Source organism: Euphorbia lathyris, chromosome 2, assembly GCF_963576675.1.
Source record: "Euphorbia lathyris chromosome 2, ddEupLath1.1, whole genome shotgun sequence".
NCBI lineage: Eukaryota > Viridiplantae > Streptophyta > Magnoliopsida > Malpighiales > Euphorbiaceae > Euphorbia > Euphorbia lathyris.
In genome coordinates, this window is record NC_088911.1 from 15,465,842 (window position 1) to 15,490,282 (window position 24,441).

General features: G+C 35.6%; 3 protein-coding genes across 5 annotated transcripts; 1 reads left to right on the forward strand and 2 right to left on the reverse strand.

The window, feature by feature from the left end:
* Positions 1 to 454: 454 nt before the first annotated feature.
* LOC136216835 (growth-regulating factor 9) lies at positions 455 to 5,426 on the forward strand. 2 transcript variants are annotated; one of them, XM_066003383.1, is made up of 5 exons: positions 455 to 707; positions 812 to 1,099; positions 1,830 to 2,498; positions 3,292 to 3,951; positions 4,801 to 5,426. In XM_066003383.1, the coding sequence occupies exons 1-5, from the start codon at positions 659 to 661 to the stop codon at positions 5,211 to 5,213; spliced, it is 2,079 nt and encodes a 692-aa protein (XP_065859455.1). In that variant the 5' UTR covers positions 455 to 658; the 3' UTR covers positions 5,214 to 5,426. The 2 variants fall into 2 exon arrangements, with proteins under 2 accessions (XP_065859455.1, XP_065859456.1); XM_066003384.1 differs by lacking the exon at positions 455 to 707 and having other exon boundaries at positions 937 to 1,068.
* A 3,468-nt stretch (positions 5,427 to 8,894) lies between these two features.
* LOC136220306 (serine/threonine-protein kinase Aurora-3) lies at positions 8,895 to 11,197 on the reverse strand. Its single transcript, XM_066008115.1, has 6 exons — positions 10,951 to 11,197; positions 10,629 to 10,871; positions 10,424 to 10,519; positions 9,675 to 9,889; positions 9,362 to 9,434; positions 8,895 to 9,262 (listed from the first exon to the last, which is right to left on the reverse strand). The coding sequence occupies exons 1-6, from the start codon at positions 11,062 to 11,064 to the stop codon at positions 9,161 to 9,163; spliced, it is 843 nt and encodes a 280-aa protein (XP_065864187.1). The 5' UTR covers positions 11,065 to 11,197; the 3' UTR covers positions 8,895 to 9,160.
* Positions 11,198 to 15,963: 4,766 nt separating this feature from the next.
* On the reverse strand, positions 15,964 to 24,239 carry LOC136216839 (uncharacterized). Of its 2 annotated transcripts, XM_066003389.1 has the most exons (13): positions 23,697 to 24,237; positions 23,418 to 23,509; positions 23,289 to 23,320; positions 21,103 to 21,343; positions 20,914 to 21,009; positions 20,719 to 20,834; positions 20,522 to 20,602; positions 19,892 to 20,015; positions 19,387 to 19,436; positions 18,657 to 18,747; positions 18,335 to 18,370; positions 17,361 to 17,458; positions 15,964 to 16,345 (listed from the first exon to the last, which is right to left on the reverse strand). In XM_066003389.1, the coding sequence occupies exons 1-13, from the start codon at positions 24,209 to 24,211 to the stop codon at positions 16,229 to 16,231; spliced, it is 1,689 nt and encodes a 562-aa protein (XP_065859461.1). In that variant the 5' UTR covers positions 24,212 to 24,237; the 3' UTR covers positions 15,964 to 16,228. The 2 variants fall into 2 exon arrangements, with proteins under 2 accessions (XP_065859461.1, XP_065859462.1); XM_066003390.1 differs by lacking the exons at positions 15,964 to 16,345; positions 17,361 to 17,458; positions 18,335 to 18,370 and adding an exon at positions 18,377 to 18,581 and having other exon boundaries at positions 23,697 to 24,239.
* Between the last annotated feature and the right edge of the window lie 202 nt (positions 24,240 to 24,441).

Genomic DNA, 24,441 nt, shown 5'->3' on the forward strand with positions numbered 1-24,441 from the left:
TTCACAAAGTTATTAATAAAGACGGTTTTTTCTTCAAAAAAAAAAAATATGAGAGATTTTAAAAATAAAATAAATATTATTAATATTTTTTAAAAAAGTTTCATGTACTTTCCTCTTATCAGGCCCAAAATTTGTTGAACTGGATTTACATATACTTTCCAGATCAGGCCCAGTCATATTCCATGAAGAACGTCCTCTGCATTGTCAGGCTCCATCTGTCCATAAATGGACCCACCTAACTGAGAAACTGCATTGACGTGTCAAGCTCTAAGAACTGTTTATGACAGGCAATCAAAATCTGAAAACGCGCGTGGAATCCATCACAACCCGTCAGCAAAGCTGACTCAGCACAACAAAACTCTCGAGTCGTGTAATCCACGCTCTTTTTTCCAGAGTGGGGGAACGAGTGAAAATTTTCCTTTGCATGCCAAAAATGCACGCATTTTTCTCTTCTGAAACTTGCCTGCGGCGCCAAAAGGCTGACATCATGTCAGAAACCTGTCACCGCTTTCCTCTGCCCATGTTTAAGCAGTAGTAGTAGGCGCTGTTCCTGGCTTTTGAATTCACTTTTTTTCTTTTGAACAGCTAAAACTAATCAATTAGCTTCGTTTCGCTCTCTGTTTTGTCCATTGATCTTGAAATTGAAGCTTAAACGGCCATGGAGGAGAAGGCGAAACCTATACAAACTTCGGCTTGTTCCGCTTCTGGTTTGATTCTTACTCCATTGATCTCTGCAACTTCTTTTTGTTTTTTTTCAGTTTGTTATGAGCTTAATTAATGAGTTGACAATTTGATTTAATTATTCTTTAAGGCTGTGGGCCTCCGACGAAGAGAAAGGCGGCGGAGCAAGCGGGGTCACCGTCAATGAAGCTCGGGATAGGGATTGGTGCAGGATATGGCGTCCCCGTGATTAAACACGAGAAGCTTCATTTAACGGCGGGGCAGCTGGATGAGTTTCAGAGACAAGTTTTGATATACAAGTACTTAGTAGCGGGACTCCCTGTTCCTTCTGCTCTTGTTCAACACATTTGGAAGGGCGTTGGTGGCTCTCTTCGCTTTGTTAACGGTGTAAGTGGAATCCATAGACATAATCCGAGCTGTAAGTCGCTTTTTATCTTTCTTCTTCTTTTTTCGTTTCTCTCTTTATTGGAAACGTCTGGTTTGTGTTAAGATTAGTATTATCATTATAAATTACAGAGCATTTCCGACTGCCGTATTTGATTGGCTGGTTATTTTGTTTTTTCAATTAATTTCGTTTGAGAAATCCATGTTTGAAATTGAAAGCTCATGCTTGTTCTCTCAATTCATTATGTCTCTGTTCTGTTTGCGGGAATTGAAGTTCAATTTTGGAATAAAATATACAAACTTTGTGATGACTTGATAAGATGAGTTCATTGCTAAAATTAGGCTTGATACATAGAGGGCCTTGTACTAGGCCAAATAATCTAATTGGTATTCGGAGATGTTTCATTAGCCCCTTAAACTGACATGATTAAGCCCGAAGTCCTCCATGGTAAAGTCTACATGGTAGAGCAACTTGGAGATTTGGACAATTGAAGCACGTTTCTCTAAGCAAGTTTAGAGGCCAATAGGTCACTCTAAGCAAGTTTAAGAGGTCAATAGTTCAAGGGGTCAATAGGTCACTTTAAAGTTCGGGTGCTAATGAGACATCTTCAAGTTCGGGGGCCAATTGAATTATTTGTCCATGTACAGGGACCCTGATGTATTAAGCCTTAAAATTATCTTTTCAATTTGAAATGATGAATGTGATCTGGAATGGTAAAACTGAATGTATTTTGTTATGTTCTTTCTTGGCTTGTTGTTTTCAGTTGTGGGATTCAGCAAGGGATTTGGTTACAGAAGCATGATGGATCCAGAACAAGATGGGTGCCGGAGAACTGATGGGAAGAAATGGAGGTGTAGGAAGGATGTGGTTCCTGGTCAGAAGTACTGTGAGCGGCATATGCACAGAGGCCGTCGTTGTTCAAGAAAGCCTGTGGAATCTTTTCAAACGATCACAACCTCTAATGCAACACCAACAAGCAAGAATTTCGAAAATTCAGTTACCAATTCAGCCTCTGCAACTATCCCAATTGATACTAGTATGTACCTCAAAAACTCAGGTGTCACCAGCAGCAGTAATGTTGATTTCAAGATCATGGGCACAAATATGACCCCTAATGTGGTTAGTTGCCCGAAAAGCATTGGCACAAGCATGATTCAGAAGGGAACTTTGGGCTTAATAAATGCAGCTGCAATCATGACCACCCGCACTGCTCATACAGACTCAACTGTTACCATAGCAGCTATAGAGGCTGAGAAGGGTGGCAATAACAACTATTACAAGAGTAGTGGCAATGACGATAGGAACAGGACTTGCAGCAAATATGTCGATTCCAAGAATCAAATTGACATAGGCAATGACTATGGAAACATTAAAAATGCTAATGTTGTCACATCCCAAAGGTTGAACTTCTCACCGAATAGCGTTCTTCAAGGTAGTGTACACAAAGCAAGCTCAAGATAAGATTTGCTTTGCAATTAATTTCTACATTCATTGACTAGATTAATCATGAAAGCATTGCAGGATCTTCACTGGATCTTTTAAATCAATATGCATTATTTATTCCCAGACAAAGAGTTATCTAAACAGAGATCCACATTGGCCTCTTGTCCCTCACAGAAAAGCCATCTTTTGGCAGCTGTGCATTGTTAGTTTGCATCTAAATGTAGGTATCTAGAACTCCTGAATCCCCTCGTGCTTGTTTAGTAAATTTGATTAAGCGTAGCAAAACGTAGGGAAAAAGCATAGAGTGATAAGTTAAATATAAATCTATTACGTTGTTATTCTGATAGCAGTATACTTGAGTGCTACTAATTCCTAGTTAGTTCTATCCAAGATTAGCTTTTTTCTTCATCTAGGATATAAGTGTCCCAATTATGGGTGTCAAAGAATTGTCATTTCATAATCGTGGTATGTGATCTATATGTTCCATATAATTAGATATAATAGAAATGCAACAAAATGATAATGGTGTCAAACAGGTTGTGTTAGGTGTGTTATCTCTATAAATTTTGTTGTTGTGTGCTAATAGGTCACTTTAAGAAAATTCTTGGTGCTAATGAGACATCTTCACAGTTCCGGGGTCAATCAACTTATTTGACCAAGTACAGGGACCCTAACGTATTAAGCCTTAAAATTATCTTTTCAATTTGAATGTTGAATATGATCTGGAATGGAATGGTAAAACTGAGTGTATTTCGTTATTTTCTTTCTCGACTTGTTTTCAGTTGTGGGATTCAGCAAGGAATTTGATTGCACAATGGATCCAGAACCAGACGGGTGCCGGAGAACTGATGGGAAGAAATGGAGGTGTAGGAAGGATGTGGTTCCTGGTCAGAAGTACTGTGAGAAGCATATGCACAGAGGCCGCTTTCGTTCAAGAAAGCCTGTGGAATCGTTTCAAACAATCACAACTTCTAATGCAACACCAACGAGCAAGAATTTGGGAAATTCAAATACCAATTCTTTATATTCAGCCTCTGCAACTATCCCAAGTTACCACAAAAACTCAAGTGTCACCAGCAGCAGTAATGTTGATTTCAAGATCATGGGCACAAACATGACCCCTAGTGTGGTTAGTTGTGCAAAAAGCATTGGCACTAGCATGATCAGGAAGGGAACTTTGGGCTTAATTAATGCAGCTGCAATCATGACCACCTCCACTGTTCACACGGACTCGACTGTTACCACAGCAACTATAGAGGCTGAGAAGGGTGACAATAACAACTATTACAAGAGTAGCAGCGTCAACAATAGGAATGGGAATTGCGGCAAATATGTTGGTGTCAAGAATCAAATCGACAGAGGCAATGACTGCAGAAACATTACAAATGCTAATGTTGGCACCTCTCAGAGATTGAACTTCTCACCAAAGAGCGTTCTTCAAGGTATAGTATATACATAGGCTAGACTCAAGATGGGATTTGCTTAGCAAGTAATTTTTGTACTCATCGACTAGATTAATCATGAAATCATTACAGAATCTTCACGGGATTCTTTAAATCAATATGCATTATTGTGCATATTGATTCCCCGTTACAGAATTATCTCAACAGAGCTCCACATTGGCTTCCTTTCGCCTTACAGAAAGGCCATCTTTTGGCAGCTGTGCATTGTCAGTTTGCATCTAGGTATCTAGAAGTCCCGAATCCCCTCATGCTTGTTTGGTGAATTCGATGAAGCCTAGAAAAATGTGGGGAAAAAGCATAATAGAGTTATAAATTAAATATAAATCTATTACATTGTTATTCTGATTGCTGTATATACTTTAGCACTACTAATTCCTAGTTAGTTCTATCCCAGAATAGTTTTTTCTTCATCTAGGATACAAGTGTTCCAATTTAGCAGTACGCTGAAAATGTAACTTTTTCAGTAGGATCATTTTGGGGGTAAAATACACCCGTGGTCCCTCAACTTTAGTGTTACTAACATGATGGCCCCTATTTGATTTACCAACATGTCAAGTGATCAACCGGTATTTACATTGATCAATAGTCATTTGGACTTCTATGTTAGTACTTAGTATAGGTCGAAGTTCATAGACTTTTATGTCCAGTTTTGAAGTTTATGAGCCATCATGTTAGTAACCTCGAAATTGAGAGACCATGGGTATATTTTACCCATCATTTTGGAGTTTTTGACCCCAAAATAATATACAATTTAAGAGTTTTTTCCTTGGCAACATTGACTCATTAGCAAAGTTTTGTTCATCTATTTATCTATTGCCCTTGTTTTAGTTCAAGGTTGCAACTCCGGATGCCTTCAAAGAAGCGGAGAAGAACTTGAACCAAGGAGGTGTAGAAGAACAGATGGAAAGAAGTGGCGATGCCGCAGGGATGTGGTGCCCGACGAGAAATATTGCAAGATGCACATGCACAGAGGCGCGAAGAAGCGTGTGCTTGCTTACCAGTCGCCTCCTTTTCCTCAAGCTGCACCACAAACAGCCACCAGCTCTGAACCAAGTCCTATTGCAGTCTTTCCCAGCAATGTGGGTACGTCAAATTTAAATACAAATCTCTCTATCTCAATAACTGCAAATCCTCATCCCCGGACTAAGGATGACACAAATACGAGTGGGGACAGCAGTAGCAGTGACACCATCAGTGATACTATAATTGCAAACTGCGATTATAGAGAAGTTACTTCTTAGCTTTTTCCGGTATCTTCATCTGATGGTGGGAAAAAAAATCCAAAGATCAAAATGAGGGAACATGTAACCCAGGAACCTCATTTTGCTTTTGTTATCTGTAATTATGGGAATAAGTTCAAAACTGTGTTGAAATAGTTAGCAAAGACTAGATTTCCTCGGTGTACTCTGCTGTTTTTACGACTTAGAAACTGGCATACTTGAAAATTTGTTAAATTGCGGGTGCTGAAGCTGCTAGGTAAGGCATGGCAGTGAGGGAACTTAGTGCCCGTTTGTTTTCAGTTTTCGGAACTGCATTTTGCCTTTTAAGTCTAAACATGAGACAAAAAGCGTATGGTAAAAATTTGAAACAACTGTTTTTTTTATAGAAAAATCAATATAACTATCTATCAGTAACAGCAAACTGCTAACAGCAACAGTAAACAGCAAACAGGATAGGATCCTTGATTGCTTTATGGCCAAATTTTCTTGCTGGATTGACAACCAAATCGAAATGGGAGAGAACTTCTGAAAATTCGTCTTTGTTTTAATAGGTTTTTTATGCTACTAATGTATAAAAGTGACAGCTGTGTACACCTGACCTATAACATGGCACGGGTTTCATCTGATTTAACATCATGTCATGGAGAGATGAATAAGTCAATAATAATCCAATTGAGTACTACAAGTAGAAAAACTTGTGAAATAAAGTAGTTCTGATTTAATTTTTAGCTTTTAGGTTTTGAATAATAGTGTTTTTTTTTTTTTTTTGAAAAAATGATATAGTTAATTCGGTTATAAATCAATTGCAACATATTTTTGAAAAATATTTTGTGCGAGTTCTAATAGGAAAGTAATTTTGGAGTTTTGTGGAGGAAATACTATTTCTGAATAAAGGTTCAAATTGGTTCTTAAAGTTGACATGAATGGTCAATTTAGCACAAATCAATTTTTGAGTATCGATTCGATCTTTAAAGTTGGCGGGAATGGTCAGGTTAACCCATGATCAAATCAAGTCTTGAAAACATAATATATTTTTGATATCCGAACTTTATCATGTTCACATTTTTATACCTAAAATCTATTTTTATATTTGAAAACTATTATAATCTACGTAACCGTATAACGTTTTGGCATTGACTCATTATTTTATGAGCCGTTGCAAAATATCAATGCACTAATACTAATTTTGAAGGGTTTAGTGAGATTTTAGTCTCTACTTCAAGGAGTTTCTATGAGAATTAATTGTTCGTAACTCATACTCATATCTCGAGAGATGTTTAGAAATTTTCTTTGTTATGCGACTTTGGTTTCTATTTATTTTTCTTACATTTTATCACTTAATATAATTATTTTATTAGCAAATTTTTTTTTAAAAAAAAATTAGTAGATTTACAATTCTAAATTCAATTAATTCTTATCTAAAATTGGTTATGTCCTCTTTATAAATAAAAATATATCCAAATTTTATTTTTATCATATGTTATTACTTAATATTATTATTTCATTGGTAAAAGATTTAAAAAAAATTTAAAAGAAAAAAGAATAAACTCCATACAATATTCATAATTACAAAGCTTATTACTGCATTGGTATTCTGTATTGGCACATAAAGTAATGCACCGACAACAAGGCATTATGCAGCTGTGCAAAATATAATAGTTTTTTAAGTATAAAAATAGATTTTAGGTATCAAAATGTAAACATGATAAAGTTTGGATATTAAAAATATATTATATTTTCAGGACTGATTTGGTCATGAGTCAATCTGATCATTCCCGACAACTTTAAGGACTGAGTTAATATCTAAAATTAATTTGTGCTAAATTGACCTTTCATATGAACTTTGAGGACCAAATTTAACCTTTATTCAATTATTTTCTGGCCGAGTGTGAGTGCAATCCATACCATGGAAGACATTGCTTTGAGGATTAAAAAGTAGGTAACATAAAATAAATATATAAATGTAATTGCCTCATTTAGTTAAAAAAAAAAGTCGGTTTTTAAGAGTTTTACTCTTCTGATTGAGAGTTAGGTTTTTTTCTCTCATTGTTCGGGAGCTTTTACGTTTTTCTGGACATCAAGTCTCAAAGTTTTTTCTCTAATTTAATTATCTGGTGGTAATGGAGGACTTGATGAAGAATCTCTCTATTGGAGTCGATGAAGCTGAAGAAGTCGTTCTAGTAGGAAGTCCAGCAACGAGAGCATGGGCTGCAACTAAAAATTGTTTAGTGAGAACTTTTCTTACCGATCGTTTTATAGATTTTTCGTCAATGCAACATCGCTTGGCTAGGATTTAGTGTCTGCTGAAAGGGCTATATATAGAAATTACCATCTAATCGTTACCTATACCAATTTTTTCATATTATTGATGTGAATCGTGTTACGAATGGAGGACCTTGGGCTTATAATAGTCATCTTTTGATTCTGAAACGTTTGAAGGAGGGGCTGGATCTGTTGGCTGTCGAACTCTATATAACATGCCATTAGGTTATATGTCTATAGCAGTGGGGAAGCAACTAGGAGGTTTTGTAGGTTTTTTTTTTTTTTTTTTTTTTTTTTGTAGTATGATTGGAATAATGACATGGGAGCCTCACATAGCTACATGAGGGTGTGAGTAATGCTTGATGCTCGTCTCCCTTTGCAACGTTGGAAGCGTATTAAAACAACAATCGGGACGCCCCATCATGTCCAATATAAATATGAACGCTTGACCTACTTTTGCTACATGTGTGGCATGTTAGGGTACACTGATATCTTTTGCCCTCGGCTATTTGATGGGTCTAATGCGCCTCCAACGAAGGTCTGGTGTTTGTGGCTTAAAGTTCAACCATGGAGAATTGTTAGGGGAGGGGGTGAACGTTGGCTACGAGGACCCATCAATTGATTTTTTTTCCACTTAGGATTAGTAGTTGTCTGATGGTTTTTGGTCTGCTCGTTATCATACCTTCTGAATATAATCTCACACCAACATAAGTTTATCGGATTAAGTCATAGTTGTTAAAGACGCAAAGGGCACTAAGGCGCTAAGGAATCCTGGAGCCTAAGCTCAAGACGCAATGCAAGGCGTGCGCTTGAGGAACACGAGGAGCAAAAAAGTCTCTTAATCCCTCTCTACTCTTTTTATATTTAGTTATGTCTCTTGATATTCTTATTTAGATCAAAGATTAAGAATAATGTTATTTAAACTAGATTAGTGGTTGAGATTAATCAACCATTTGGTTTACACAAAACAGTAAAAAAAAACTAGTGAAACAGTATATATTGAGGCGTGCTTTGATACAGACTCCGAGGCTCGGGCGAGACGTACAAGGTGAGAGTCTTTTAAACAGCGGCTCACTTTGTGCAATCAAGGCTTACTACCTTGAGTCTTGAATAATAATAAAAAAAAACGGCCCGGTGCACTACGTGTCCCCGCTAAGCGAGGGTCCGGGGAGGGGTCCCACCACAAGGGTGTACTGGGGGCAAGCCTTCCCTTGCCAATTTTTGGTAAGAGGCCGCTCTAAGACTCGAACCTGTGACCTTTCGGTCACACGACAACAACGTTTACCATTGCGCCAAGGTTCGCCCTCTACCTTGAGCCTTGAGTGAGGGGCTTAAATATAGAGCATGGTGCTCAGATATGTTATGAGTTGATTCTGCCATTGCTCATGATCCTTGTCTAAATTTTACAGTATTATAATTAGCAACCCCAAACCAAGAAAGCATAATTGTAGTACACACAACAAATAGATAATTTTAGTCAAAAGTATTCACAGAAATAGTAAGCCATATAGTTGGAGAATACTGAAAGCCTAAAATTTGCACACAACCTTGCTAATTTTATATTATACAATACAGATGTATGAAGATTAGGTTTTCAAGCAGAGATCAGCTAGTTCAAGTTATCAACATTAGAAGTCACTTATCTTTCCCCAAGTAACAATGTTAGGGAAAAAAAAACTCTAATTATGTGAGATGTGGCTTACTTGCTACTCCCTCGAGGTGTCCAAGGGATCTGCATTCTTAACAATCCAAGGGTGCCCCAGGATTTTCTCAAGGGAGAGCCTCTTTGAAGAGTCCCTCACAAGAAGCTGCAAAAATGGTACAGATATGCATATTTGCATTACATGTCTGCGGCAATTAATTCCAAACATAAGGAACATGACAATTTTCATGATGGATAAACTTACTCGGCCGATGAGGTCTTTGGCTTCATCAGAAATGTGACGATCGTAAGGAAAAGTAAGATCAATTTTCATGATCCTGCATCACAAAATTCAATCTGTGCTTACATATTGGCTCATAATTTAGGCTATAAACCCTAGTGCATAGTAGGGATGACAATTTCTGATACGATAATATGATTTAAGAGACAATCCGAATGACACGATAATCATTTTTGTGCTTTTATATCATATATTACCGTATAGAATATGTAGATTACATAACACGATTATGACACGGTAACCTGAATTGCCACCTCTAATATGTAGCACTTCTCACCTTCTGAATGTGTCCTTTTGACTCTCTGCCTCAAATGGAGGAGCACCACACAGAAACTCATAGCAAAGTACGCCCAATGTCCAGTTATCAACTGCATAATCGTGAGCTTTGTTCTCCACCATTTCTGGTGCTAGATAATCCAATGTACCACACATGGTGTGTCTCTTGCTCCTTGATTGCACAGACCAACCAAAATCTGCAATTTTCAGTCGGCCCTGCAACAATTTGAAACACTCTTGAAATTTATAGGGAAAAAATGCAACCAGAGTTTTGGATAGTAATTTTGAACTTGTGATAGCTGAGAAGCATAAGGCAGTACTGAAACTTTATAAATCAGATAAAGTTCTAGGAGTGAGCTAGAGGAGGCATTATCAACTTATACTTCCAGCCAAGTTTGCAATCATTATGTATACTAAAACCATTCATATTCAGGGACAATAATTTGTGTTTCCAACTTCAATCAGAGTTTCTCTTGTCAAATGGCAATCCCTAAATCCAACTATGATGTCAAATTGTCAAAAAAAAAAAATACAAGCTTGAAACAAAAGCAAAGAATAATCCATGTTAAAACACAACAAGGAGCAATAAGTAGTAGGAAATTTTCATAATCCTTTTCATTGAAGTAGTACCTCAATTTCTGAAATTGGTTAACAGGAAAATTATGATGAAGACAATAAATTCTCAAAGTCAACATCAGATTTCTTGATTTGTGGACATGAAAACTGGATGATCAAGTAAAAAAAATGTACCTCGTGATCAAGCAGCAAGTTTTCTGGCTTAATATCTCTGTGAATCACATCCTTCTTATGACAATAAGCCAAAGCATTGGAGAGACTTGAAATGTACTGAAATTCATAAAAAACAACACATTTTATGATGCAGGGACAAAAGCCCTAAATTGAAAACCAAAGCAAAACAAAATAGCTCTATATAACAAGGCTGAGGGATTCTCACAGTAGCGGCTTGCTTCTCGCTGAGATAACCCTTCTTTTTAAGCTCTCTGTAAAGCTCGCCACGGTGAGCATACTCGAGAATCAGGAAAATGCGCTCATTGTCGTGAAACCAACCATAGAGACGCAGAATATTAGGGTGACGTAGACTGGTTTGAATCTCCATCTCTCTCTTTAATTGGTGATGAATCCTGTACTTTTCTATCTGTTCCTTGAAAATTATCTTGAGAGCCACTAAATATTGGCTCTGAGAGACAGGGAATTATGTAAATCCATGATCAATATTTTCCTGGCAATCAAACTGAAAATTGAGTAAAGAAAAATACCTTAACTTCTCTGGCGAGATAAACTCTCCCAAATTTTCCTTTTCCGAGGGGTTTCCCGATCTCGAAGTCTCGCAAGGACCATTGCCTCTTCTGGTTTTCTCGTTGTGCTTTCATTTCTTGATTATTGCAGAGGGGATGAATTGAAATCCGATGACAGAAGAATCTGAAAACCGATTGCTGAAGTGGGAGAAGGAGACGAATTTGAATTCTCAAGTTTAAACATTACAAGCCCGCTCAGAACAAAACGCAACGTTTTACAACATTAAGAACGGCCTATGGGCCAGTATATCCGAACCAAACCTGTTTATGGAGTGTAGAATCCATTTTGGGAAATTTACATGTTTTAAAAATTATCTATAACTATATGGAGTAATAATATAAATTATATCAAAACTAAGTAAATTATTATTATTTTTATTAAAAAAAGTAAATCATTATTTTTAATATATTTAATGATTAGAGTTTATAAATTATGAGTTTATAATATTATTTTTAGGAGTTCAGATTTATAAATTGGGATCTAGAATTTTTTAGTTACGGTATAATATCATATTTTATTTTTTATTTGTAATATATAGAAAAGAATGACATATTTAGAATTAATTTTGATAATATGATTCAGATATAGTTTTATAACTAATTATGATTTTCATGTAAAAAGCTCTTTTGACATGATTTACAAAAACAATTGTACAATGCACCATATTTTACACTGTTTTCATTTTTCATGCATTTATATTATATAAAACATATAAATAATAAAACATGATTACACCATAATAATTTAAAATATACAGCTTTCTTTATAATCAAATTTAATTTACTATATCTATTAACCACGCAGACTACGGTTAAATCCACTTAAATCTACATTAAAAATAAAGTAAATTATAAAAAGGCAAAATTACAAATTTGGGTCAAATGGGAGGTCCATTTACATATTAAACCCATTTACTAATTCTACTATATATCTAGACTGATTTTGTGTGACTTTTAAAAAATAACCTCAATATTTACGCGGAGCTCGCCCCATCCCGTCTGACTTCGCATATTCACCCATATGCGAAGCCTGCGAAGTTAATGTTTTGATTTACTTAATGAATTTAGTTCGCATATGCGAAGCCTGCGAAGCTGAAGTTTGTTTTGCTTGATGAATTTAGTTCGCATATGCGAATGCTGGATAAGATTTGAAGCTAATACGCGAAGTGGTATATAACAAAAATTGGCAAACAACAACGGATTCGAACATTCAAATCATAACATTATCAAAATTTACAACAAGATTGCCACAATGAACTCTACTAACCTATCATTTTAAAGTGAAACTAACTAATCCGGTACCAAGATTACTCATCCGCTTCAAAATTGGCACCGGACTAAGTTAGGTCCACTTTGAAGATTGGCACCATGGGATGGACATGTCCCATGGTGCACCCCGAGATTGACACAACCTCTCCTAACGAATCATTTCAGGAGTGAATGTGTCAATCTTGGGGAAGTTCATCCCTATACAGGAAGGAAAATCATCTTCCCTGAAGCCCAGTACACCGCCTTCCAGAAAGGGATGTTACGTATTCAACCATCTACAGAAAAAATTAACCGTGTTAGTTATGAAAAAGGACGATTTTGGCTTCGCGAAATGAAAATTAGCGAAACATGCGAATGTAAATGTGCAGGGGAAGAGGTGATTTTACTTCGCATATCGATTTTTTCGCGAAGTCTGCGAGGTCTGAAATGTGATTATCTACGTCCCATATCGATGCTTTCGCGAAGTCTGCGAGGTCTGAAACGTGAGGATCTATTCGCAGACTTCGCGAACTAATCGATTCGCGAGGTAGATCCATACGTTTCAGACTCTTTCTCTTCGCAGAACTTCGCGAAATCATCAATTCACGAAGTAGATCATCACTTTCCAGGTTCGTTCTCTTCGCAAAGCTTAGCGAAACCATCGATTGCGAAGTGATTTCATGAAAAAACGCAGAAAAAAAAACAGATACTTACATTTTTCGCCCCTTTCACCCCCAAAAGCGACAATAACAATATGATAACATAGGAAGAACGAAGGAAATAACGTAGAAAAACCATTTCTTTGATGGTAACAAGAAGAAAGAAACCAAGCAACGAACAGGAAGATGAAAAACCATTTACTCGTTTTCTAGGGTTGGGAAGTTGCAGAATCAAGAGATGAAGAGATGAAAAAGAGAAATTCATTATGATTTTGACTAAATGGTGCAGATTTCGTGCAATTTAAAGGAAGAAAGGAAGATCAAAAGTCTTGAAATCATTAATGCTGGAGCAACTTTTCGCATAACCAATGAGATAGAGGGAGCGGCGATTCGCAAGTGGTGGAAGTGGGAAGGTCAGAGGTATTTTTAGAAAGTCACACAAAATCAGTCTAGATATGTAGTAGAATTATTAAATGAGTTTAATATGTAAATGGGTCTCCCATTTGACACAGTTTTATAATTTTCCCTTATAAAAATAAAATCTTATCATCATAACCCTTCTAATATATAAGAATATTTTAAACGCATGAAATACAATAAAATAACTTAAATTCTTCTTATTTACTAATAATTTTAGGGAAAAAAATTTGATATGCATTAGTAACTTTTAACCGTAAGCACATTTCTAAAAATACGTGAAACCATCATATTTATTTTTGTATTTTTTTAAAAGAATCATGAAATTCATTATTATTTTTTTATAGTGAAATTCATTACTCAAAATACAGAAGAATACAACTCAACTTCTAAAAACCTAGGAGGTGTCTCCTAATATACATAACAGTCATTTCTAGCAAATTTGTGAAACATCACATTAGAACGCATCTATCTGAAAGTACTCCACCACAAGTTGTCAAAACTATCGGTCAATCGTTAATCTCCAGCCCAAAGCTAACCAATACAAGGTTAACCTCTATTTGGGGTTAAATTTAAAAATAATTTTAAAGTTGGATAGGGTTAGAAATTAATTTTGAGAAAGGTACTGTTCTTTTAATCATGGTTAGTTTAGGTACCATTACGGTGTACTTTTAACCGTAATGGGTAATTTTTGGTAGAATGGTGGCGCCGTAATGGGTAGTGGGCAGGAGGGATTCCTGCCTACTAGTGGGACAGTGGCTGTACGTCACTGTCCCAAACAAATATAAAAAAAATTATATTTTTTTATAAAAATAAAAATAAAAATAAGATTTATAAAAAGAATTGATTTATTAATTTATAAAAATAAAAATAGAATTTTCAGAGAACAGAACCGTGTAGCGGATCGCTTGGCGGCGGCTGGCCATGAGGGAGTGTTAGGTGTTTCTACCCTTTCTGTTCCCCCTATCTTTCTTTCTCCTCTTCTTTTAGAGGATAGAATTGGGGTTAACTTTTCTAGGCTAATCCATGAGTAGTTGTTTTCTGTTTGTTTTTTCTTTCCTTTTTCTACCCAAAAAAAAAAAAGAATTATATATAAATTATACTGATGTTATTAAATTTGTATAATTTTCAAGCAAGATCAAATTTGACCACACGCTAACGAAAATTTAAAAAGACTTGTTTAATTGTTATTTAGCTACATCGAACCTTCTAAACCACTTTGTTGATAAACTGAAACAGTTTCATACATTTTTTTGTAACTGTATTAATAACACACCAAATAATGGTACTTTGTCAAAAACAAAGTAACCATAGAAGGCACCATAAATTAATCATAATTTTTCTAAAATTATCGAAAATATTTTACTTTTTTTTTTGTTAGTAATGCACTAAATATTTAACCGTAACGTTTCAAGCGAAGTGCAGATTTAATCCTAATATATGAAATTATGCAAATTTAGCACTAACGTTTCCAAGGAAGATCAATTTTAACCATACGCTACCGGAAATTTGAAAAAAATTTGTTTGACTGTTATTTAGCCACGTCATACCTTCTAAACCAGTCTGTCAATAAATTGAATCAGTTACATTTTTTTTCGTAACTATATTAATAATATAGTAAAATATTTTAGACAGTTTAAAAAAACTAAACCTATTACGTATAAATTAATCACAATTTCTTTGAAAATGTCTAAAATATTTTACTCTATTATTAATATACTAAATATATTTTTTGTTAGTAATATACTAAATATTTAACCGTAACGTTTTAAGTGAAGTACAGATTTAGCCCTAACGTATAAAATTGTGAAAATTTAACATTTTCAAGCAAAATTAAATTTTATTTTTAATTAAATTTTATAAAATACAAATTCAATAACATTATTATAATAATTATTTTATTTTTATAAAATGATAAATTAATTTCTTTTTATATTTATTTTTATAAAATAATACTTTTTTTTTAATATTTATTGGGGGTAATGGCTTACCTAAAGTAACTTGAGTTAGGCGCTTTCGCTTTCTTGTACGTCCGTTGTTTGTTTGGCTAGGTCGGTGTCTTCGCGATTTCTCCTTAGTGAGAAACAGCGCCTCCCTAAGAATTATGTTCTAACCCCATCCAACCTTGAAATTATTCTCAAATTTAACCCCAAACAAAGGTTTAATCCCCAATACAACCATGTATCACCCTACGCATTGTACCCTGCCAGCTCTTTCACTAGCTTTTACTTTTCCTATTTGGCTTCATTGTCCCTCCTTTCTATGTAGTAGTCGGCCTAAAAAAGGTGGTATTCCAACCATAAAAAAATGCCTATTATCTTGTTCTAGAAGCTTTGCCAAAAGCAAGCAATACAATAGACAATGCTCGTTCCCCATTTACGAACTCATATAGTACTCCCCCCAATCTCGAAAGGGACTTACGCTCTTCGCTTGCAAGTTCGCCTAGCAAAGCTGAAATTAAGGTTCTCCACTGCAGATTTAAGCATCAAACTGTCATCCACGGTAATTCTGAAAGAGGAAGATACTAGCCTTTTTCGTTGCCAAGATGAGGGTTTGATTATCTCCTTCCACAGTAATATAGTTCCATTTCCTTGATCCAACTTAGAATCTCTCAGCAACCAAAAGCTTATTAAAAAGTATCATCCATATGGATCTTTCAAATAAAGATTCTAGCATTTTGGGTACTTTTAACAATCCCTTTAGGCTCTATAAGAAAATAATAAAAAATAACAATGTACACCTTTATCTTGATTAATTTTATACACAAACTGTAAATGCCTGTTCTTACATTTGCAGTGAAAATGTTTCACAATAATACTTGGTAATAATCCCTGAAAGAGCTTTAGACATTCACACAAGGCAGTAGGCACTATATACGGTTTTTCCTTCTTCCAGTGCCAATACATTGGTATTGTTCAATTAGACCCGAACTCCTCGTTCCATCGTTCAAGCTCTTCCCATTTGCTTCTGCTTAAACTGGGTCTAATAACAGACATTGCCTTCTCAAAGTCTTCATATCTCAGTCGCCTTACCTGCCAAAACAAGCCACAATTGCTTTCAGATAATGCTATGTAATTGTAATCCCAAAGGTAAACACCCCTCCCATGCAGCAAAAATTGTCTGCGGGGCTGCAACATCTGGGCACTAGAAATCAAGAGGTTGCAAATTAAATATTGTGCAAAACTTGTGGTTTTACGCATTTGCAAACACTTTTTCGTGGTTTAAAAGTTTGCAAACATAGGTCTGATGTTTGCTTCATTTACAAAGACAGACCTTTTCACTAAAACTATTCAAATTTGCCTATGCAGCAAATATTCAAAATAAAAATTTCAACTCTCTCCATCCTAATCCCATTGTATCCCACCTAACATATGAAAATATTTTAAAGCAGAAAAGAGTAACAAAACTACTCGTATTGCTCTTATTTACTAAAAGTTATAGTGAAAAAGTCTATCTTTGCAAATGGAGGAAACCTCAAACCCGCGTTTGCAAAATTCTAAACCACGGGGCCGTCTTTAAAAATGCACAAAGCCACAAGGTTTTGTTTTGTACTTATCCCCCTTCGATAAGAAACCATTTGTCTTCTGTCGGAGAGTAAAGACCAGTTTCATTATAATGACATCTGAAGAAAAATCCCACTTGTAAAATACAAATACACAAGGTAAATTGGTCTTTTTCATCCCTTTCTTATTAACCTCTTTCTCTCTCTAGCAATACTATTAAGTCAACAGAATCGACATAAAACACTGGAGGAAGCACAATTTGCCTCCCTGAGCCTGGATTACATACAAGACCATTGGACAGACCAACAAATCTACCACTAAATTTTGTTTTTATCAATTGGTGCACAAATTCAACTAATGACCACATGGTAAAAACCGATGACCCCTGATTTTATTTTAGCGAAACAAAAGAAGGATAATTCAATAATCTATGTTCACTGAAATGTCATACCTGAAGTTGTCTCTGCACAAGTGCCTTATACGATTTCTCTGGAGTATAATTATCTAGGACTTATTCACAAAGTTCGAGTTTTAGTTGGATTACCTGATTTGCCTTGACAGTGAGAATATTTGCACCAAGCTCTCTAATTGGCATCATTGCTGCTTCTTCACATAAAGCTTGCAGATCACTTCCAGAATACCCTATAAATAGAAGAATTGAAAGGTTTTACGAGACTTAGTTTAAAAAAATAGCCTAATACATCACTAGCTACCCCAAACTTGTCCAGAAAAATCTAATGACCTCTCCAACTTTGAAAGCGATAGATTGACCCCCTAAACTTGCTTAAAGTGACATGATTAACCCCTTAAGTCCTACACGGTAGAGCAACTAGATCTGGACAAGTTGAAACACAGCATCATTTGAAGCAAGTTCAGGGGGTCAACAGGTCACTTTTAAACAAGTTAAAGGGGCCAATAGCTTACTTTAAGCATGTTTAAAGAGTCTATCAGCCGTTTTCAAAGTTCAGAGAGACAATTGGCTTTTATGGCCAACTTGGAGGGGTTGTGTATGTATTAGGCCTTGAAAAGATCTATTCCCATTTCCACAAATTGATGATTGGTGTTCATTACTTTGTCACGAGTACTGATGTGCATTAGCTAAAAAATAGAGACTTGTCAGATATTAATATGGAGTGGACCTTTAACTATCAGCTTGAGCTTTTAGCTAAAATGGTTCCATGACATGGTATCAGAGCCAGTATGACCAAGTGGTCCAGGGTTTGATTCCTGGCAGCCCCATTTGTTGATTAAATTGCAGGACATGGTAATATGGGCCTGTGATAGCTTTCGCGTGTGGGGGTGTGTCAGATATTAATATGGAGTGGACCTTTAACTATCAGCTTGAGCTTTTAGTTCAAACGGTTCCATGACAAGACTGATACAGGCAGAAATGCTTAAGCTAAGGACAATGCTGAATTGGTTTTTGGATAGCATCATCTTCCTACTAAATGAAACTTGGATTCCACTGCCTTCAGATGAACAGAATATTAAAGGCAATAATGGTAATAATTATCTTACCTTCTGTCTCTCTGACCAGTCTATCGAGGTCCCCATCTGTCACACATCATTAGATGTAAATTATCACATTTATGTGGAAGGGGAAAATAAAGGCCATAATGCACACAAAATATATCGTTATAGATCAATGCTGCATACATTGAATTCAATCGGAAATAGACATAGAAGCATACAAAGATGAAAAGCTGACCAAAATACTTCACAAACACATGAGAGAACAAAAAAGGAAACTATATAGTCTGAGAACCTACAAAAGGGAGCTTAGAGGATTAAAACCAATAAACAAGAACTGCAAAAGAGTTAAAGATGATTGAATACATACCAGGTAAAGAAAAAGCTTGACCCTTGAGTTTGTTTTTCAAAAGAAGCTTCCTAACATTTTTGTCCGGAAGAGGAACATATATTCTCTTTACCTGATTCATAGTTAGAATTTACAGACTTAGAGTTGGTTGCAAAAGTAAACAAAAAAAGAAACTGAAGAGCAAAAGCTGCTTGAGCATTATATTCAAGCTGATTGCTAATGTTAGCATGAAAACACTTTTTCAAGTTGAGTTCTCTGTCTCAATGTGTACATACAACCTGAATAAGATTATCACTAGGGCTCCAATGAATTTCCTTGGGAGCAGAAAGATGGCCATTGGCACCCAAGGAAGCAGTTTACAAAGTTCTTGGACCAAGTAATTTTTTTTGTACATCACTACAAACATAACAGTATAGGAGGACAAGAAGTCTATTAATGATTTAAAACTGGGCCTGGTACAGGCATCGGTGCACCAAACAGACGTAATATACTCTCTCACTCTGCATCATCAAGTATTTTGTCAAAAATACCAGTATGCAGTGGCATGAGTGTTACACTGGCATTATAAGATATTACTACTATGTATTATATCTCACTCAAATCAACTCGAGATCAGAGCAGTTCCATCTCAGTGAAAGACAATTGCATATTAGCTCAAAATTAAGGCAAAACACCATATTAACTCAGAGTTCTAAAAACACATTAAGGATTTTGGAGAAAGCTGCTGCAAATTCCCGAAGACCATACTAACCAGTCTCCGAAGAACTGCATCATCCAGTTCTTGTGGCTTATTCGTAGCACCTGCATTACCAAAAAAAAAATTTGAGGGTTAGGAACCACATTCTAAACCAATTATTCAGGGGAATACTAAGGTCATTGATGATAAATAAAATATCCAAAATTTATAATGAAGTCATGCAATAGGAAGGAGAACGATTGCCTTTTCTTCCATAACATATTAAACAATATGCACTAAATTGTATTTATTGCTACATGCAAAAGGACCTAAGAGATTAAATGAAAACTTTGTGAATGTCTGATAAGCTATATCTGTTGAGAATATTAAGAAAGGGATTCTGTGAAGCTATAGAGAAGCAGAAGTTTTACAACTTGCTTTCTTAATAGCAAGTGGCAGAGAGAATTTAACTTGCCAAACATCAAGCTTTCCATAGTGAATGTACAACTATAAACATGGAACTTGACATGCGCACAAACGTTTACTGTGTACTTGCCTTATTAAATTACATAATGCTTACCTATAACTATTACTAAATCACTAGGATTAGAGGTCACGCCATCAAATTGTATTAGAAACTCGGATTTTAGCCTTCTGCTTGACTCATTCTCACTTGCCAACCTTGTTGACATGATACTATCAATCTGTTAACATTCAAGAAGGGGAACAGTTACATATTTACAGAATGGAAACTGAAGCATGAAAAAAAAGACGATAATCAGCACTGCACAGAAGGTCGAAGTTAATATATTATAGTGGCATGGATAAGGATCTTAGATGAATGTAAATATGATCTCATTGATTTAAGCTACTGTTGGCATTGGAGAAAGCAACAATTAGTTTGAACACTGAAGTTGGTGAGAATTCTAGCTGTATTAAAAATTTACCGAAACACATAAATCATGCACCTTATGCACATGTCTAGGGAGAAATATAAAGACAGCAACATTGTACTTGACTTAATCAAATAAAAAAGAATTAGTAGCTCCAATTATCAACTGTTCAATACCCAAAACCAATTGCTACTTTTCTTTGCATCCATCACTTTGAAGAGATAAAGATCATCACTTTGGAGAGATATATGTAAGCAACAGCACATAATGCACCAAAATAACAATGCAAGAAAGCTAAGCAGAAAGAGAAAATGTACTTCATCCATGAAAATTACTGATGGTTGTCTGGATATTGCAACCATAAAGAGAGTCCGGACGAGCTTTTCAGCCTCTCCCACCTGTTCCAGTAGAAGCACAATTCATTAGATATTCTTCATCAGTTTAAATACAAATATACACACAATAAAAGCAGAATAATGAACAAAACAGCATAAATTAACATGAACAAACGCACCCATTTTGATGTTAGAGAAGATGCTGATACATTAAAGAAAGTTGCCTCTGACTCTGAAGCTACTGCTTTGGCAAGCATTGTTTTTCCATTACCTGGTGGACCAAACAGAAGCAGACCTGGATAACAGGGAGCACCAATTATTATTTAACATGAAACGACATTACCCATATTTCGCTATCAGGCTTCCCTTGTTACCTTTAGCTGGTTTTCGGAGCCCAGTAAACAAGTCTTTTCTCTTTGTCGGCAAAATAACCATTTCCATTAAGCTCTGTTTTGCCTTCTCAAGGCCAGCTGCAGACAACTTAAGTAACTTTATAATTTCAAAGTTAAAGTAACAAGGAAAAGCAAAATAAATAAATAAGAAGAACAGTTATAGTAACTCACCAACATCATCCCATTTAATTGAAGGACTTCTATCCACTATTGAATTATTTATCGCCTCAACCAATTTTGCTTCATAACCATTACCAGAATCCTGAGTAGGTTTTGAGCTTGCAGCTTTATCAGTCTGATTCCAGTTTACTTGTCCATTACTAGTGGATCTTGGAGATTTTTGTGACAGAGCTGGTTTTAACTTTGATTTTGATGATGCAACTGCAGCAGTATGTGCATGTGTTAAGGTGCTCTGCAATATTGTAATGAACAAATAACATTTACATAATTACATAACCAAAACCAGTAAGCAATAGAAAGCTCCGACTATTGTGGAAAAGTGATTCAAGAAAAAAAGTACGATTTACGGACAACTACTGTGATATTAGAATCAATAAAAAGTGGAACAGGATCATCATTGCAGCAGACTATGTTATCCTGAGTTCCAATAGGCCTAGATTACCTATGAATGACATAGGATACTTTGATGGGTAAATTGCACTTAATGGTCACTGGGGTCTGTTTCAAAAAAGTAATTGAACTTCATTTTCTTTCAATAAAGTCATTGAACATTCTTTTTTATTTCAACAAAGTCATTCTGGCCAATTCAGACAGAAATAGTCACTGGAAAATCTGCTTTCTGGGCTTATGCGGAAAGCAGATATCCTTTATTATTCTAGACAAAAAAAAAAACGCTATTACTTTCACCTAATTACAATAAAAATCTTATACATATTCTAATTTTTTAGATTGGTAATCGTATACACCTTCACATTCTTTGCTCCCCACAAAACCCTAACTTGAAAATCTCCACGTTGCCACCATCTCTGGAATCTTCCAGTTGCCACTGCCGTGTCACTGAATTGTAGCTCTTATTCAAGAAAATTTCCAAGAACCATTTTCGACTAGTTTAAGTTCTGTCTTGTACTTTAAACTTCAAATAAATAAAAATAGGTTCCCATATATATGGTCTTCATCTGCTAATTATGTGTTAATTGTAGTAAATTTTAGACAAAAAAAATTAATTTATAATATTTTATTTCGAAAAAAAAAATAAATCCTTTTTGGTCATTTGATATGTTAAAGGAGCATTTGTACCGCAGAATTACCAAACACCTAATGACCTGCTTTCCTAACTCTTAGAACTCTTAATATGTATTTACCGAACACTTTTCAGCTTTTTCCCGCGACACACTGCAGGTTTTGTTGACCACAACAATGCCAAACTGGCCCTTAATCCAACAGCTTGATAAAAAAAGCCACGGGGCAATAAAAAAAATTGTAACTTTAATTTTTTGGTTGCCATGTGGCACACGAAAGCCATGTCATAAGTAAAAGTAGGTCCAACATGGTTGTCATGTCATTATTCCAATGACTTTTTTGTCTGAATTTGTAAGAATGACATTATTGAAATAAAAAGAGAAATTCAATAAAACTTTATTGAAAGAAAATGAAGTTCAGTGACCTTTTTGAAAATTGAAATAGACCCAAACTTCAATGACCATCGGTGCAATTTACCATACTTTGACCCTCATGGGCATTTTTAGCAAGTAAAAAAGAAAAGATTTTTTGCCTCTAGGACTAGGATACAACCAGTCCTTCTAGTTTTGACACACACACACACACACATATATATATATATATATATATATATACTCACTGTACAGGAGATATTCTAAGTTGAATCTTCTCTATAAAAACAAGATGTAAGGACAAGGCAATTCAAATGATGGTGAATAATTCAGTTATTCCTCGCTAAGGCGCCACTGACCATAATAAGTCAATATTTTGGTGGCAATTGGAACACCAACCTGGAGTACCCTTTTCCTTTTTAAGATATGACATGACTAAGATTGATGATGGCCAAACAAAATTTTGATATGTTTTTTTATAGTGGTATAAACAAATAGATTTAGAAATTGTGGAAGGAAAGGCTTTGGCATTTATAAGGTTTAGACACCTAATTGTAGATAATAGTAGACATTTAAAACAAATCCTTGTACTTTTGGTCCGGAGCAATAAACTATGTATGACATGTTAAATTCCTAGCAGCTAATTATCTCTCAGCCTAATAGCATATGTTCCATATCATGAAAGTAAATGTTTTATATGGTTAAAATGCAAAAGGATTGAATCACATATGATAATACACTTAAAGTAGAATGTTTTAAGCTATAATTTACCCAAAAAATGCATACCTTGTTTGAGGATGTGCTTACCGAAGAAGCACCTGGACAGACAAATGGGAAGAAGATGTATTAGCATTATCCTTAATCATGCCAGCTAAAAACGATGTACAGATTGAGCAGTTCAAGATGAATTCAAACCTGCCCGCCGATTTAACACTTGTAATCTCTCAGAAACTTGACCCTGCCACTTTGATATCTTTTGACGATAAGATTTTACCTTCTCTTGTTCACTGTTACAGAGAAAACGACTCAGTACAAATACATGTTATGATTTTAATGCTCTAGTTCCATAGAAATATAGAATCAATGAGCATACTACTATGCCAACCGTCTAATTTTGTTGGGCTGCTTATTAAAATTTTCATATGGTTACACATTAGTAAAATTCACGAAATGATTGCCTAATTTGTGATGTACCTAGAGCTGATGTAAGAAGGCACAGTTGTTGAACTCGCTTCGATGAGTATGCGCTGAGCATTTTTGTAATGAAGAATGGCATCATCAACCAAACCCCATTCTTCCGCCTTTACAGCCTTGTCAATCTCTTGTTTAGCCAAATCGAAATAACCCTTGAGCTTATATGCAGCACGTTCATTCGTAACGGGAGACCCAGCTACGCCTTCCATGGTCTGAGAACTAGGGTTTTGTTCTTGAGAGGTATAAGAAGAAAGAAGCGAACCTAAAGAACTAATTACATCTTTCACGAAACTCATCGGTAGGACAATGGATTTGGTTGCATGATCAGATAAAAGATTTAGACACGCAGCTCCACTAATTGAAAAATTAAACACAGTAGAATTGCGATCAAAAGGAAAAGAAGAAAAAAACTGAGAAGAGACTAGATGAATGCACGGTTTGAGATTGGAGAAAGAGGAAAACGTGTTGAGCTTGGCTTTCGCCGTTTTATTCAGGCCATTGACGACGGAGGCCATACGAACGCCGTCGGCCGTGGCATTCAGTCCATGTATCTTCTTGGGTCGGATAGTATTGAGGCCCAGGGCTCAATTAACATTGACCCGTCTAGTCCACATGCCATTGTTCATTATCGAAAAACTGTTTTCCGAAACCGAACTGAAAAATAAGTTAACATTAATCGATGGACTAGATTATGGTTTTTTCATTTCAAAAACCATGGTTAACCGAAACCAAAAAATAAACCGAT

What these genes read in the sequence shown, in the direction of transcription:
- LOC136216835 (XM_066003383.1), top strand. Translation starts at nt 659, where the DNA reads ATGGAGGAGAAGGCGAAACCTATACAAACTTCGGCTTGTTCCGCTTCT. An exon ending in TTCGGCTTGTTCCGCTTCTG is followed by an intron (nt 708 to 811) that starts GTTTGATTCTTA and finishes TTATTCTTTAAG; the next exon opens with GCTGTGGGCCTCCGACGAAG. An exon ending in ACCAAAGAGCGTTCTTCAAG is followed by an intron (nt 3,952 to 4,800) that starts GTATAGTATATA and finishes CCCTTGTTTTAG; the next exon opens with TTCAAGGTTGCAACTCCGGA.
- LOC136220306 (XM_066008115.1), bottom strand. Translation starts at nt 11,064, where the DNA reads ATGAAAGCACAACGAGAAAACCAGAAGAGGCAATGGTCCTTGCGAGAC. An exon ending in ATCTCGCCAGAGAAGTTAAG is followed by an intron (nt 10,872 to 10,950) that starts GTATTTTTCTTT and finishes CCTGTCTCTCAG; the next exon opens with AGCCAATATTTAGTGGCTCT. An exon ending in CCAAAGACCTCATCGGCCGA is followed by an intron (nt 9,263 to 9,361) that starts GTAAGTTTATCC and finishes CCATTTTTGCAG; the next exon opens with CTTCTTGTGAGGGACTCTTC.
- LOC136216839 (XM_066003389.1), bottom strand. Translation starts at nt 24,211, where the DNA reads ATGGCCTCCGTCGTCAATGGCCTGAATAAAACGGCGAAAGCCAAGCTC. An exon ending in TAAGCACATCCTCAAACAAG is followed by an intron (nt 21,344 to 23,288) that starts GTATGCATTTTT and finishes ACAATATTGCAG; the next exon opens with AGCACCTTAACACATGCACA. An exon ending in CAGTAATTTTCATGGATGAA is followed by an intron (nt 20,016 to 20,521) that starts GTACATTTTCTC and finishes GAATGTTAACAG; the next exon opens with ATTGATAGTATCATGTCAAC.